At 41.2% G+C, this 15,310-nt stretch overlaps 1 protein-coding gene across 1 annotated transcript in view; it reads right to left on the bottom strand.

The window, feature by feature from the left end:
• Positions 1-15,310, bottom strand: part of LOC138199582 (collagen alpha-1(XXI) chain) — an 84,129-nt gene that overhangs the window by 47,879 nt on the left and 20,940 nt on the right. Inside the window, exon 18 of the mRNA XM_069151761.1 lies at positions 7,993-8,046. Within this exon, the coding sequence (XP_069007862.1) occupies positions 7,993-8,046 (54 nt within the window). The remainder of the gene's footprint in view (positions 1-7,992; positions 8,047-15,310) is intronic.

Here is a 15,310-nt window from a genome sequence, read left to right as displayed (position 1 = left end):
AACAGGCTAGATAGACCAAAAAGCTCAATTGGATCCGTCTTCAGTCTCCTCAGGCCAGCATCCAGCTGGTGCTATAAACCCACTCAGTGGTCAGAGGTGTCCAACGTGGACATCTGCTTTACCTTACTGGATCTCCAGGTGAGCAAACTACAAGTGAATTATTTTACTTTTCAGTGCTGCTCTACAGATCTAACAGAGCTAACATCAGCAGTGTGCTCCAACAACAGTCTGAGCTCCATTATAACGCACAGCGTGCCAATGTCATCCCTTCTAAAGTGGTGCCATGAAGTCCTTCTATCAGGATCTTTTTTAGGACAGGTCACTGGAAAAAATGAGAGATTTTTCACATGATTGTTGGTGCAACTAGCTACACAGCAACTCTTGAGCAAAACGTTATCATTTAGGTTAGGTTAGGTTAGGTAGTTACTTTATTAATCCCCAAGGGGAAATTTTTTTCGCTACAAAAGCAATAAGATAATATAGAATAATAAAAAGCAATAAAATAGCAGTAAAAAATATAAAAAAGAAAATGCACAGTATATACAGTACAGTATATATATATATATATATATATATATATATATATATTATATACAATATAAACTAGTTAGTTTAAAATACAACTTCAGAGAAAAGTCTTAACTTCCTCCGTTAATGCCATTCGTTTCCCCCAGAAAGGGGCGTGGTGGTGATACAATGCTGGTCTGATCTATGTAATAGTGTCTACAGTAACTTAAAAGTATTTAATCAAAGGATTAGCAATGCAAACATACAGTATATTGTATTGAGGCAGCAAAACTGAATAATGTACCTAAAACAAAAAACTTCAGCTAAAACTAAAAATGACTGCTTTGTTCCCGGTATCTCTGCTGTGTGAGCTGCTGTTCATTTCGAGCACCTTTAGGACTTCTCATCAAAGCTGGTTTGAAAGTTGATCCTGACAACTCATTCTTGTGACCGTCTCACCTCAAGGTCCATTTACTGGATTCACTTTGTTAACGGAGTCTGTGTGATATGGTTGAAAGCTCCAGAACAAGCAGGCAAGCGGACCTCGAATGGAGTCTGTTTTGTAAACGGCTGTTTCTGAGGTCACGAATAAGTTCAAGAACTGCTGCCTCAGCACTTTGTTACACTAACGTGCCTGAACGCTTCATTTAGACTCCTTAAAGAGGCATTTCACCACCACTGGTGAGTGAAACAAACACACAAGTCACCCGTTCTGTAAACACAAAGGAAGAAATGTTTCTCCTTCAAACCTCTTAAGTCTCAGAATTATCACCTGACTCTGCAGTTCCCTCCCCTCTGGATCCTTTTAGCATCTTTCAGTTCATTGTTTTGGATTCATACTTCTGTATATCCACTCTTCTGTCACTGCCGCAAAACTCTGTCTTGTGAAATGCTGTGTCGTGTTCTTTATTAATCAATTCTGTATCTTCGATGAAGTTTATTTTCCATCCCTCAAAGAACAGAGCTTGATGTATTGATCATCTGATGGTGTGACCACTTTTCTGCCTGATTGGACTTTCAATACATCTGATCTGAAGTGTTTTAGAGCTCCATGCACTGCCCCTTTAAAGACCTTCCACCTCGCCATGACATGATGCTGAGAAAGACCCTCTTTACTTTAAACTTGTGACCCTTGACCTAGTTCTGGTGCCATGTTTCCCACTAAAACAAAGCTGCTAAGAATCACTACTTACTTCTCAGACTAATGACTGATGAAGAGTGCAGAAACCTAAATATTTCTTCTGTTTTTAAATGTCTCTAAACTTTCTGATTATTTCCAGGTTTACATGAAAATCTGACAGATTACAGATGCAGTCCCAGACGTTTGAAAATGGGATTGGGCCTAAAGGTCCCTGACCCTGATGAAGTTAAGGCCAGTAGATGACAACTTTTGTGCTGCAGGATGAACTGAATGTTTCCCAGTAATAAAAAGGTCTGTTACTATTTCTATGTCTCAGCAAACATATCATTTGAAAAGTATATTGTAAACTGAGGAGATATTCTGGTGTAGCGTGATTAAGTAAACATGAATAGAGGGCCATGTGTTCATTATCTGACAGATGTTAGTTTATGATTCCGCACTTCAGTTTGTGCGGAAGCAGCTGTGTTGAAGCTGCGACTCCTGTCTGGATCATCCCGGAGGATCAAAGTGTTTTTGGGATTCAGACGATGTGAACTCCACCACGGATACCTTTGCTGTGCGTGTGTTTGTGATGAAGTCGGTTTAATCCTTTGGCTTTGAATTAGTTTGACAGATGCTGTTTTCAGCAGGTGTCTGACATGGTGGCTTTACTTCATCCGGGCTGTTCAACATCCTGCATGCTCTCTGTCTTCCTGTCCTAATGTTTCTATCTGGAAACATTTCACTCGGTGTCATATTTCAGCATGAGATCAACCATGATGAGGAATTACTGTCCAATTTAATGTTGATTCAACATCATCAACACTCAACTATTCGCCCTGATTCATGGTCTGAGGATTTTTAGGCCCCAGTGAGAAAATCCTGCAGAAAACGCCTCAAAGTTTTCCTGGTAAAAACATGAGTTCTGATCAGGCTGATAACAAATATTTTACTCCCCAAATATTCACAAACACATTAGAGTGAGGCGGGTCCTGCATCCAGAGTTTGTATTGTTCATCCATCTCTCAGCGACGTACCCGCAGCCTGCAGTTGGATGAGGATATACGATCACCGCCGGGTTACTGAAACATCATCCTACCTTCAGCCTGAGGGGAGCAAAGGGCAGACTGGGGACAGGGTGGGACGACAGATGGACTGAGAGGGACGACAGACGGACTGATGAGAGGATGAGGAGGTGGAGCGACGAGACAAGAGGAGGGGAGGTCTCCGCTGAACAAGAGGATTCTTCATCATTTTTTTCCTCAACAGATTCATTTTCTGTTTTTCTGCTTTAACTGGTCGCCTTGTGGGTGACTGAGAAAAAATCAAAAGTTCTCGTGTAGTGGAGGTCAACAGGGGCCTCACAGGGGGTTTATCCAGCCATGGGTACAATTCACAATGATTCACAAGTTTCCAAACTCCCAACTTACTGCTTACTATGCAGAAGTGTGTCTTCTATTCTTCTAGAGTTTGTCTCTATGAGGCTGATTTCAGTGTGACTGAGACTTTTGTCTCTTATCCAGAGTGAGATTACAGGACCTGCTGTCTCATCATGTCACGAAGGACTTCACCTAAAAGACAAAGACACCTTTGCTGTGTTCCAGTTGTTATACTTGTGTTCCAGATGTTCTACTTGCGTTCCAGATGTTCTACTTGTGTTCCAGATGTTCTACTTGTGTTCCAGATGTTCTACTTGTGTTCCAGTTGTACTACTTGTGTTCCAGATGTTCTATTTGCGTTCCAGATGTTCTACTTGCGTTCCAGATGTTCTACTTGCGTTCCAGATGTTCTACTTGCATTCCAGATGTTGTACTTGTGTTCCAGATGTTCTACTTGTGTTCCAGTTGTTGTACTTGTGTTCCAGATGTTCTACTTGTGTTCCAGATGTTCTACTTGTGTTCCAGATGTTGTACTTATGTTCCAGTTGTTCTGCTTGTGTTCCAGTTGTTCTACTTGTGTTCCAGATGTTCTACTTGTGTTCTAGATGTTCTACTTATGTTCCAGATGTTCTACTTGTGTTCCAGTTGTTCTACTTGTGTTCCAGATGTTCTAATTGTGTTCCAGATGTTGTACTTGTGTTTCAGTTGTTCTACTTGTGTTCCAGATGTTCTACTTGTTTTCCAGTTGTTCTACTTGTGTTCCAGATGTTCTAATTGTGTTCCAGATGTTGTACTTGTGTTCCAGTTGTTCTACTTGTGTTCCAGTTGTTCTGCTTGCATTCCAGATGCTGTACTTGCGTTCCAGTTGTTCTACTTGTGTTCCAGATGTTATATTTGCGTTCCAGATGTTCTACTTGCGTTCCAGATGTTCTACTTGCATTCCAGATGTTGTACTTGTGTTCCAGATGTTCTACTTGTGTTCCAGTTGTTGTACTTGTGTTCCAGATGTTCTACTTGTGTTCCAGATGTTGTACTTGTGTTCCAGATGTTGTACTTGTGTTCCAGATGTTGTACTTGTGTTCCAGTTGTTCTGCTTGTGTTCCAGATGTTGTACTTGTGTTCCAGTTGTTCTGCTTGTGTTCCAGATGTTGTACTTGTGTTCCAGTTGTTCTATTTGTGTTCCAGATGTTCTACTTGTGTTCCAGATGTTCTAATTGTGTTCCAGATGTTCTACTTGTGTTCCAGTTGTTCTATTTGTGTTCCAGTTGTTGTACTTGTGTTCCAGTTGTTCTAATTGTGTTCCAGATGTTCTACTTGTGTTCCAGTTGTTCTATTTGTGTTCCAGTTGTTGTACTTGTGTTCCAGTTGTTCTACTTGTGTTCCAGATGTTCTACTAGTGTTCCAGATGTTCTACTTGTGTACTAAATCTCTACTCTGAGTACATCAGTGTGTTCTCACTGTCAGTACAGAAACATCAGAACACTACAAGTTCCAGGATGAAGCAGTCAGAACGCTACAAACAAGAAGTGTGAAACACTTTCCACCCTAAACGGTCGCCATCTTGGCTCCGCAGAGCCATAAAGGACATAAAGGATTTTCAAATTAAAAGCGTGTGAGGAAGCTGCAGCTGTTCCTGAACACAAAGTGTTTCTTCTCCGCTGCTGCTGGACAGAAGAATCAGTGTGTTTATTGAGTGTTAAATAGAGGACACAAAAACACACTGATTTCTGGGTAAAATAATGAAAGCAGCAGATGTTTTGGAGGCTGATGTGTTCACATGATGAGGTCATTTCCTGTCAGTGCAGAACAACAGTGTGTGATTTGAAACAACACTATGTTAAATAGTCTTGTACTACACAGTAAGAGTCCCAGCATGGAAGAGAACTATTAGTTTGTGTACTGAGGGAAGTACAACATCTGGAAAACAGCACTTGTCTGCTTCCAGTATGTAAAACAACTCTACCAACCAAAAACTGAAATCTATCCTGTTTATATATTTCATCTCCAAAGGAGGGTCTCTATAAAAATGTCCAAAGACAAAAACAAAATAGTGATCTGTTCAGACTCTAAAATCTTAAAACAGTTGATCAAAGCATCCCCTAAATTTTTTTTTTTTAAAAATCAATCTCTAATGTCCAGACATGATTCACCAGCGTCACACTGATGCAGAGTATCTGAAGCTGAGAGATTTGTTTGCCTGTCTGACAATCAGACACCTTGAAATGAACCCGTAGACAATTTTATGCAGCTTCGATTACAGCGTAATAACAACCAGAACAACGTAGTATGATAAAACTATTTACAGTAATAAAAGCTGCATCCAGGGTGTAAGTTTGCCGGCGCTGCATGTAAACATCGACCTGATTAAAGAGGGAGGTTTTGGCTTCGATGCAGCGGGGAGCTGCTCAGCACGCGATGCTGCCTGTGCACGTACACAAGCTCTACAACACAACACGGACAAAGACCATGTCAGCAAAAATACATGTAACTTGGTGTCTGGATATTAACGCACACACGAAACACAAGCGTCCCTGTCTGTGTGTGTGCATATATGTTGCTATTACACACTGCCTCCTATAAAGTGTGAGAGGGTGTGTGGTTGTGGGGTGTGACACTATTGAGTTTACCAGGCTGACACTTACAGACAGGATGTAAAAGTGTGAGCAGTTAAGAGTTACAGCAGCTTTCAGCTCGAACATTTACAGTAAACCTTCTATAGGAATGAAGTTAAAGTCGACTCTTCTTCACTGATATAAAAGTATATTCGACCCACATTATAGTCAGAGAATAACCATGAAGTTCAACCAGCTGTTTGCAGAGTATAACACATTATGACCAACCATCATCCATCAGTGATGTCATCATCCATCAGTGATGTCATCGTTGGTTTGTGAACGTTATGAATCCTCCAGTTCAGATTCTGTCCGTCACCATCTTTGCTAGTTCGGAGCGGTTTGGAGCAGGAAGTGACCATATTTGGACGATCTGGGGGAGGAGCCAGCGGTGGATCTGACCGATCTGATTGGAAACCTGACGATACTACGTCCCGCCCACCGATAGCTGTAACCTGACTGCACCACAGGCCTGTCAATCAAACAGACACGCCCCCAAAACCAGGTCTTCTTGAATCTTCTTTTCTAATGAATGAGGGATTATTTTCAGATGGACCTCCAGAAAACTAATAAGAAGGAGTGACTTTAGCTAACAACACCGAGATAACTGATGGACACATTTTATTCACTTTGGATTTGATGAGAGAAGTTGAATGGGAGTCTAAGACACTTCTGCATCGGAGCCATTTTTCAAACTCGGAACCTGCGAACACTTTTATATACCATCTGTGATTATAACACATTTCTATATCTATGGTGCTGCTAACATATCTGCTGTGCATGTTTGGTGGACATGCTGCTGCGAGGTTCAACATTTTCTTCATTAGATGTATTTGTGAAATGTAAACTGCCAATTTATGTCAACAATGCCCACCGCTACTCGATGGATCCATCCCCTCGACTCTAAATCTTACTGCTCTGCATTAAAGTCACTGCACCTCCTGCAACAGTATGAGACGTTGTGCTTTTCCCATGTTGGCCGCTCCGTCGTAATAACCCTGAGGCAGGCAGGTCTTTACATGTGTGAGTCGCAAAAGAAACACGGCTGGATTGTTGCAGTGGTGAGATTAAAAAAAATAAGCAATTTCATTCAGTGATTTGGAGACGCACAAATAGACTGACAGACCGAGACATCCCATCTTTCAAGTTTAAAGTGTGGGTCAAGCTCCGAAGCCGTTGGATCCTAACACAACATATTACACTGTGTAAGGCACATCTGTCACATTTTGAGATCAGGTGCATGTGATAAAAACGAATCCAAGAGTCTCTGAATACAATGCACAGCTATTATCACAGACTGAAGAGTACTCCAAACATTGGTGGAATGCCCCTTTAACATAATGGGCTTCCAAAGACCTTCAACAGTCAATGTGTTTCTTAAAATAAAAACCAAACACACCTCAAAGCTTCCCTGTGGAGTTACTGATCTCTAGCAGCACTGTCGAGCTGTTTTTCTACAGTCGGAAACAAACTGACTGATCTACAGGATCAAAGATACGCGCCAACAAAGGCCAATGCTGAATTCAAAAAAATACTTTTAAACTGGCTTGGTAAATGTTTTATGAAGTAAGAAAATGCACTCAACATGTGAAAAAATGAAAAATCTGTTGGAGGAGCAACACTGAATGTAAACATAACGTTTGACCTGTAACTTCTTCTGTGGAAAATAAGGTCAAAGATTGTGTCTGTCCAGTTTAATTTACCTTTCGAACAATATCCCATCATGGACGGTTCAAAGAGAAATATAGTCAGTAATGTCAGTAAAAGACATCAAATGTGACCAAAAGGTAAGAAATCACTTATTGTTTTCATGAACAGGAAGTGATTTCCCCAGGAGATGGTCTTTCAGTGTGTGAAAGTCTCTAAGTCAGCTATTCAGGGAATTAATTAGAAAAGATTTGCAGCCCATATTTTCAGTATATTGCTTTTTCTTTTTTTTTTATTTAGCTGTTTTGTATGGCTGTAATATTTCTATATAACAGATCAGATCATTTATTACAACCTGACTGGTCATCAGGCACAAAACCACAGGACAGCTTTTACCATTGTATGAGTGTGTGTGTGTGTGTGTGTGTGTGTGTGTGTGTGTGTGTGTGTGTGTGTGTGTGTGTGTGTGTGTGTGTGTGTGTGTGTGTGTGTGTGTGTGGGCAGTGAGTTTACCGCAGCAATTAATCTTTGTCTCCTGTTCATGTCCTGATTACATTTTCCTTCAAATCTTTATGGGACCACTTCAAACGTTTTGGCTCGTTGTATCAGCAGGGTGTGAAGTTAACGGAGAGCACCGCTGACAAATCATCCTCCGATGACTTGTATTAACACAGAGATGCATTCACATACTTAAGATCGGCAATACATACAATCAGCATGAACTCACCGGGGCACCTTGAGCTCCAGCAGCACCCGTCGGCCCGGCATCGCCCCTCACGCCCTGAGGACACAACACACAGACGATGTCAACGCCAGAGAGAGGCATCATCATTTATCCTGATTTAAACACCAGAGAGATGTAGACAACAATAGATAGAGAGTCAGGTCACAGAAACATGGTGCACTGCTTCATGCACTCCAGCAGCATGCTAACGGTTTGTATTTACAAACTTAAAGTACTTTGTCCAGTATTCTTAAAGCGTCTTCACAGCGTCTGTTTCTAAGAAGAGCGTCCATGACGGCTGAAGACAGTCTGGATTGCAGCGGCTGAGCTACGTTCAGTTCAAGAGGTGTGCGCTCACACTCGATAGCACGTCTCCACCACCTGGTCACGGGGAAGTAGTTACAGTTTTTCACCATCGCTAAGACACATTTCTTGAAACCTTTTCTCCAAACTGTGAGCACAAAACCCAAAATCTTCAAACTATATTCACAAAACCTCTCAATCTTCTTGCAAAAACGAACATTCGCCGTAAAACAGTTCAATGTGTTAACAACCAAACTATGTTGTCAGATCAGACTCCACGCCGGTCAGAATTAAGACACTGTTGATCAGTCATCACACACTGCATCAACAAATAGAAAACACAACATTCAGAGCGTGAAGCTCCAGAAAAACAGGTTTGTTTACGATGCAGTGAATTAATTTAGAATTTCCAAAAGAAGAAAATGTCTCATAGCTCAGCGGATTCTTCATTTTAGTACAAATTTCAGTTGTGGAAAAGAACAAAGACGAAATGTAAATCAGAAGATGTTTCGTTGGAGGACGTGGTCGATGATCCGAAGGATGACACTGTTGATTTCCTCCAAATTTTCAGTATGTAACTGCTGTTTCTCAGTCTAACGGTGTTGTTTTGAAGAAGCATATTAACTATGGGGGCTGTTTGAGAACATCAGTGTCCTTCCACATGGGAGTCTATCAATTCTACACAAAGTGAACGCTCACTTACAAAAGTGGACATGCAACACCGTACACACAGTGCTGGACTCAGTCTCCTTTATATTGGCAGAGTGATGCACTGAAACATCTGTATGTCCAGTTTATACTGTAAACTTTCAATACTGTAACAGAAGAAATGTTTCCCTGAATCTCTGGATGACGGTGGACACAGAGAATCTGCTGATATTGGGTTTTACTCTTCGTCCTGCTTCTTTCATCGTCTTTCCTCTTCCTCCATGTCCCCCGTACCCCCTCCCCCCCTCGAATGTGTGATTCAATAAATGGGTTCCGGCTGCTGAGTGTTTGGTTTAGAAATTGAAGTTTAGTGTTTTAGAGATTCAGAAGAACTGCAACGCAGCCTGCAGCAGTGCCGCTGCAGAGGAATGCAAACTCGCGACTTTCTGAAGCCAACAGCTTTTGTCTTCAAACGTTATGGACACTGACTCAGGTGACATCCTTTATCTGCCTCCACAGGGATTCTCTGGAGACACCAGAGGTTTTATTCTTTTCATGTCAGTGAGTCCCAAACAACTGGAAATGCTCCGTAAAATCGGTGTAATTCCCCTTTAAAAAGAGGGCCCGATCCAAAAAGCTACAAAGAAGCTTTGCTGTCCGAGTATTGTGTTTAAGCTCCTCTTTGTAAAACCTTGTATCTGAGCTTGTTGTATCTGGAGGGTTTGTTTGCGTGTGGCGTGTCGTGAGATTTCTTCTGGTAGCGGTTCTGTTCTGACGTGAGTCCTGTGGTCAGAGATCTCGCAGCGGGCCAACGGCTCGTTAAAACAAAAACGAAAAGCAACAAACAAGCACATGTTAAGCCACAACACAACGTGCAAATAAAGTTTTAACCATCTGAAATGCTCTGGGACCTCTGTGTGCTGTTTAACTGTAGTCGCCGGTTGTGTTACGACGTAAGTGCTGTGTGAGCTGCTTCCAGTGCGGACCGCTCTAATACACTGGACCTGGCAAGCAACATGTGAAACAAGCTGTAAAATCTATTCTGGTCCTGCAGCTTTTGCTTTGGTCCCCGCAGAGCTGCGACACAGATGACACTAATGTATGCAAAATGAAACTCCACACATGTTGTACTGTCACAACATCAACACTTCATGTTTCCTCTGACTTCTACAGCAGCAAGGATAAAAAGATACACAAACCATAAACTATTTGACATCAGTTAGATATTGTTGCTGTTTTGTTCTCACTAGAACATGATACTCAAGATCAGGGGTGTCAAACTCATTTTAGTTAAGGGGCCACATACTGCCCACTTTGATCTCAAGTGGGCCAGACCAGTAAATTCATAGCATAATAATGCATGCATAACTACAATATTTCTCTATGTTTAAATCATTGGTGAAGGTTTTTGGATGATAAACCCTATTTTAAAAGTCTTTCTACAATAAACTAGAAACATAAAGAGCAAAAACTCAGACATCAGCCCACTGTTTATCTGCCTGGGCTCTCCTCTGCAGATTTAACAGGTCACAAAGCGAGCAGCAGCTTCTCCCTCCGGAGCAGACGTCGCATTTACGCTGTTTCTGAAGCAATTACTGGATCGATTAAAAAAAACAATCACAAAACGTTTGTACTCATAAACCTCCATATTCTCATAGAAATACAATGTATGTCTTTCTGTAATCTTCACACTTAGCAAAGTCATCCGGCCGGCCGAGCCGGACCCCCTGGCGGGCCGGATCCGGCCCGCGGGCCGTATGTTTGACACCCCTGCTCTAGATCCATAAAAAAAAATTTAAAAAAAACTTTAACTAACCGAACCTGGTTGTTAGATATTTTATGATTTTCTTTTTTGTCCACAAACAGCATGAAAATAAGAAGAAAAACAAAGTGTAATTGTATGTTGTATGTGCTGTGTGTATACTGTCCCACTTTCCTGCCGTGTCACTCACAACCAAAAGTCTGCTGTTTCTTTCAGAGGATGTAAACTTTTTTTTTTTTACATATACATCATATTTTTATATATAATTAATGTAATTAACTCCAAAAGGTAACCAATTTTAATTGGATGTAGGATTCAGTCCTTGTTAACTACATGTGTCACAGAAGAATGAGATATATCAAACTTCAGATACACATTGATGACCTGATAGTAACATCCATCCACTGAAGGTATTTCACCAGACATGTCATACAACCACATTACACCCAGTTCAGCTCCAGTCTGGTGTCTGATCCTCAACTTCTCTTTCTCCCTTTATATTTCCGTCTCTAACCACACTGTCTGCTGTAATAATCCAAATGTACTAAAAATGATCTTTCCAAGGACAATCTTTAAAATAAAAACATAAAGAACAGAACAAGTACATAACTTGATGAATACATATTTCTGGATTCTCAATATCAATATAAAAACAGAAAAAAAAAAGGAAAAAAACATATATTTTTACAGTATTTTTTAAAACTAAACAACCGTAAAGAGGATAATCATTTAAGCCTGGGATCTTTTAAATGGAGAATATTTGTTTTGTTTTTTTATAAAATCAATTGTAAAACTGACGCAAACAGTGAAGGGCAGAAAGAATTAGTTTAGTGTTTGTACCTGTTAAGCTGCAGAAAACATGGCGTCTACATTGGTGGAGGAGGGAGAGCAAGGTGCGAACTGGAAGTCACGCTGACGGAAAATTACAGCCTTTAACACGAGTTAACGGGACGTCGACTCGCCGACGGCAGCTTCAGGTGGCGAGGTGGTGCTTTAACGTCATTGTTGGCACAACCGTCCTTACGACCGCATCACCGAAGTTTACAACAAGTCACCAACTAAATAACATATGTAATCTAAATGTATTCATATTGTGGAGCAATTTGCTCTCAAAATATCAAACTTTTTGTTTGCATGATGAGCCGTAATCACCTTTGTCATCCACTGACTTGCAAATTGTCTCAAATATGATACTAGAATTAAACAACATGGATAAAAACATGGTTATGTTTCAAGATATTTAGTAAGAAACCTAGCAAAGATTCTTTCTTTGTATACTTGGTCCTCATATTCTTCTGTGCAGTAGTTTGTGTCGACTGACTCTTCCTGTTAACTCAGATCATCTGTGGTCTAACTTTAGTCCTGGTTCAGCGCTCTGCAGGGCTTCCTGTACGACACCAGAGGTTACCAGGTCCCTCCGACATGTATTTTAAGTGCAGAGCTGTGCAGGCTGACAGTGAGGAAACAGCTGAATTAGCTCTCCACTGCGTCTGTTTTCTTTTGAAGTGTCTCGCCGCACTACGCACATAAACTATAAGAGCAGCAGACCTCGTAATTACACAGTCAGGACGCCCACCACGGCCCAATAAATGACAAGAGGACATAAATCTCTGGGTGTCTAGAAGAAGAGAAAATAGACAAGCGCACAGAGGCAGCTCTGACATTGTTCTTTCATGAACGCAGACCGATCCTCTGCTTCCCGCTGCCACATACTGTTAGACTCACATCTCTGACCTGAACTACACTTGGACAAAGTCTGGTAGGAGATCTGAAGGCAAAGTCAATAAAAGATGAAGACAGCTCGCAGAACAATACAAGAACACACAACAGGATTCATGTCTAACCACATCCTGTTATAGAAAAAGATCAAGCTCGCAGCTTGGATGTTCTCAGAGGGTCGGTAGTGAGCTGCTGCTTCATGGACGAGGGTAAGACAGACATGAGACTGACGGGCAGGAAGGTGCAACGTTAGGAAGGATTGTAGGAATTAGAGCCTGAAACCTCACCAATGGTCGTGACATTAGCCGAGTGGTTCGGACATCTGACTAAGATGCCAACTGGGGAGGTACTGAGGGCGTATCCAACGGAGAAGGTACCCAGATTATAGATCCCATGAGGCTGGCTTTGGGATACCCCAGCAAGAGCTGGGAAAAATGGGGACTGGGACACCTGGGGAGGTCTGCGAACCGATAAGTGGCAGCAAATAACATGTTGAAGAAGGATGTGCTGTGGAAGGTCAACTGCTGCTCCCTCATGTCAAAAGGATCCAGTTGAGGTGGTTGTGGTTCCTGATGAAGATTCCTCCTGGCCGCCCTTTGGTGGTTTTCTGGGCCGACCCAGAGGGAGGAGACCCCAGCGCCCTAAACAGGCCTCGGGTTGTCCCAGGAGGAGCGTGGCAGATGTTCTTGGGAATTGTTTGATGTTGTATCAGATGTCTCCGTCCTCATAGGGATACTATATTTGTAGTACACGCCTGGATGCACATCGCTTTTAATCACCAGGCAGCCGTGACACTACAAGATGTTGAAGCACTGAGACAGCGATGTGTCTAAAGTCTAAAAACTTGTTGTTGGTGACAACGCATCGTCTCTAACAAGCCAATCAGAACCTGGAAGAGCTGCACTTTATAATACTGTAGTGGATATCTGCTACACTGTCACAGTGAAGGCTGGCATATCTTTGATGGTAAGAGTCAGCCTGCTGAAGTGTTTCCAATGACTTTTTAACACCAAGGAAATCCTCCCTATAACAACTATTTCAAGCTGGTTCAGTGTATCATCCCCAGTAAAAGGCACACTGCTTCTCAAGAGACATATTTACAATTCAAACTTTGAAATGTAATTTTTCAGTGCACTGACCAACCAAATTCCATTTATCTCCATTTTAAGATTTGTGGGCAGAAACCATAAAACCTCTGAAAACCTGGACAAACAAACCTGAAACCATCTGCATGGGTACACGTCAATATAATAATAATAATAATAATAATAATAATAATAATAATAATAATAATAATAATAATAATAATAATAATAATAATAGTTTAACAGAGATTTACATGTTTTGTGAAGGCGAAAGCAAATCACCCAGAACACCACGATCACCGGAGATGAATGGAGAGCTGTCCGTGCGCTTGTATTAGTTGATTTGCCAAAGCAACTTAACTCAAACCCAGTTTGAGGTTGGATGGATATGATTGGCTGTTATTAGTCAGCTGGTAACTACAAAGCAAATAGATGAGACAGATTTTCATCCAAGTCCCTCAAACAGCTTCTTTTCTACAATATTTATTAAATGATCTCTTCCATTACAGTGTTTGTAAATTTCCTTTAGAAATCCACAAGAGCTTCTTGATAAGTTTGATATCTTCCCTGTCTGAATCAAATATTGCTGAAAGAATGCTCAAGTCTTTTATGCATTTGCTTTTTAGCCTTTATAGTATTAAATGTATTTATGTTTACAAATCTGGAACATCATTGGCTCATTTATTTGCTGTATCACTACCAGGTGACTAATAAGAGCCAATCATATCCATCCAACCTCAAACTATTACTCTGCTGCAGCTTCCTCAACCACACCAACCTCGTTATGTGCTATCTGTAGAATTATTAATTCACCTATTTAACATTCAGAATACGTGCACCGTTGATGTCGGGTGTCTCTGCAGTAATAATCAACAGATGTATTTTATTATACATCGTTCCTCCCGAGCTCCTACATAACTTCCTGTCCAGCCTCTGTGAGCTGATGAACTCCAACCTGGAGTGATGTCACTGTACTCCAGGAAGCATGTCTGTGCACTCTGCTGACATCAGTAGCACGTCCTGTATCAGTGCTTATGGCTGGGGGTTCAGAATATGTCGAGGGAGGAACTTCATTTGCTTCACTTGGTGCATTTACACGAGTAAAACAGGAACTAATGTGTCCCATAATGACTGGGACTAACCACCTCATTAGACAGCCTAACGTGAGATGGTGCAGCGGTTACATTAGTTCGGTGTTGTTCTGGAGACGTTTCACTGCGTTGGGATGTCGGAGGGGTCATCTCAGCCACATGAGCTAGAAGTCTGTTTATTTTCTGTATAGGATTTGTTCAGTGATTGACAGCAGGAGCACATCAGGCTAAAACTCCCTTTGTTGAATAATTAGATCAGTAAAATGAGCCAAGGTGTTGGAAAAATTCTTGGTCTTTGATAAAAAGTCAAAGGTAAAACGTTAAGCTACGAATCGGGCAGGAATTTCATTATAAAAACGGGAAACAGTTTAAAATTCTGGTTTCTAATCATTTACATTTTTGCCCCTATCACCCGCGTTTCTACAATATTTATTAAGTTATCTCTTCCATTGAACTGTTTCCTTTAGAAATCAACAAGTGCTTCTTGGTAAGGCAAGTATATCTTTCTCCGTTTGCCAGAATCAAATTCTGCTGAAAGAAAGCACAATCTTTTACGTATTGGCTTCGGTCGCTTTTAAACATCTTTTTTTTTTTTTTTTCACAATCAGCCTCATCTTTTCTTTTACCTGCAGACTGTGCAGAGCGAAACTTCAACATTGTGGTTTGTTTGCATCTTCAACAATAGAACAATCTGCATTAAAACGTATGACTGA

Source organism: Embiotoca jacksoni, unplaced genomic scaffold, assembly GCF_022577435.1.
Source record: "Embiotoca jacksoni isolate LCO1_2020_lvr unplaced genomic scaffold, fEmbJac1.0.p SCAF_17, whole genome shotgun sequence".
In the NCBI taxonomy this organism is placed as follows: Eukaryota; Metazoa; Chordata; class Actinopteri; family Embiotocidae; genus Embiotoca; species Embiotoca jacksoni.
This window is presented reverse-complemented; position numbering and strand designations above follow the sequence as displayed.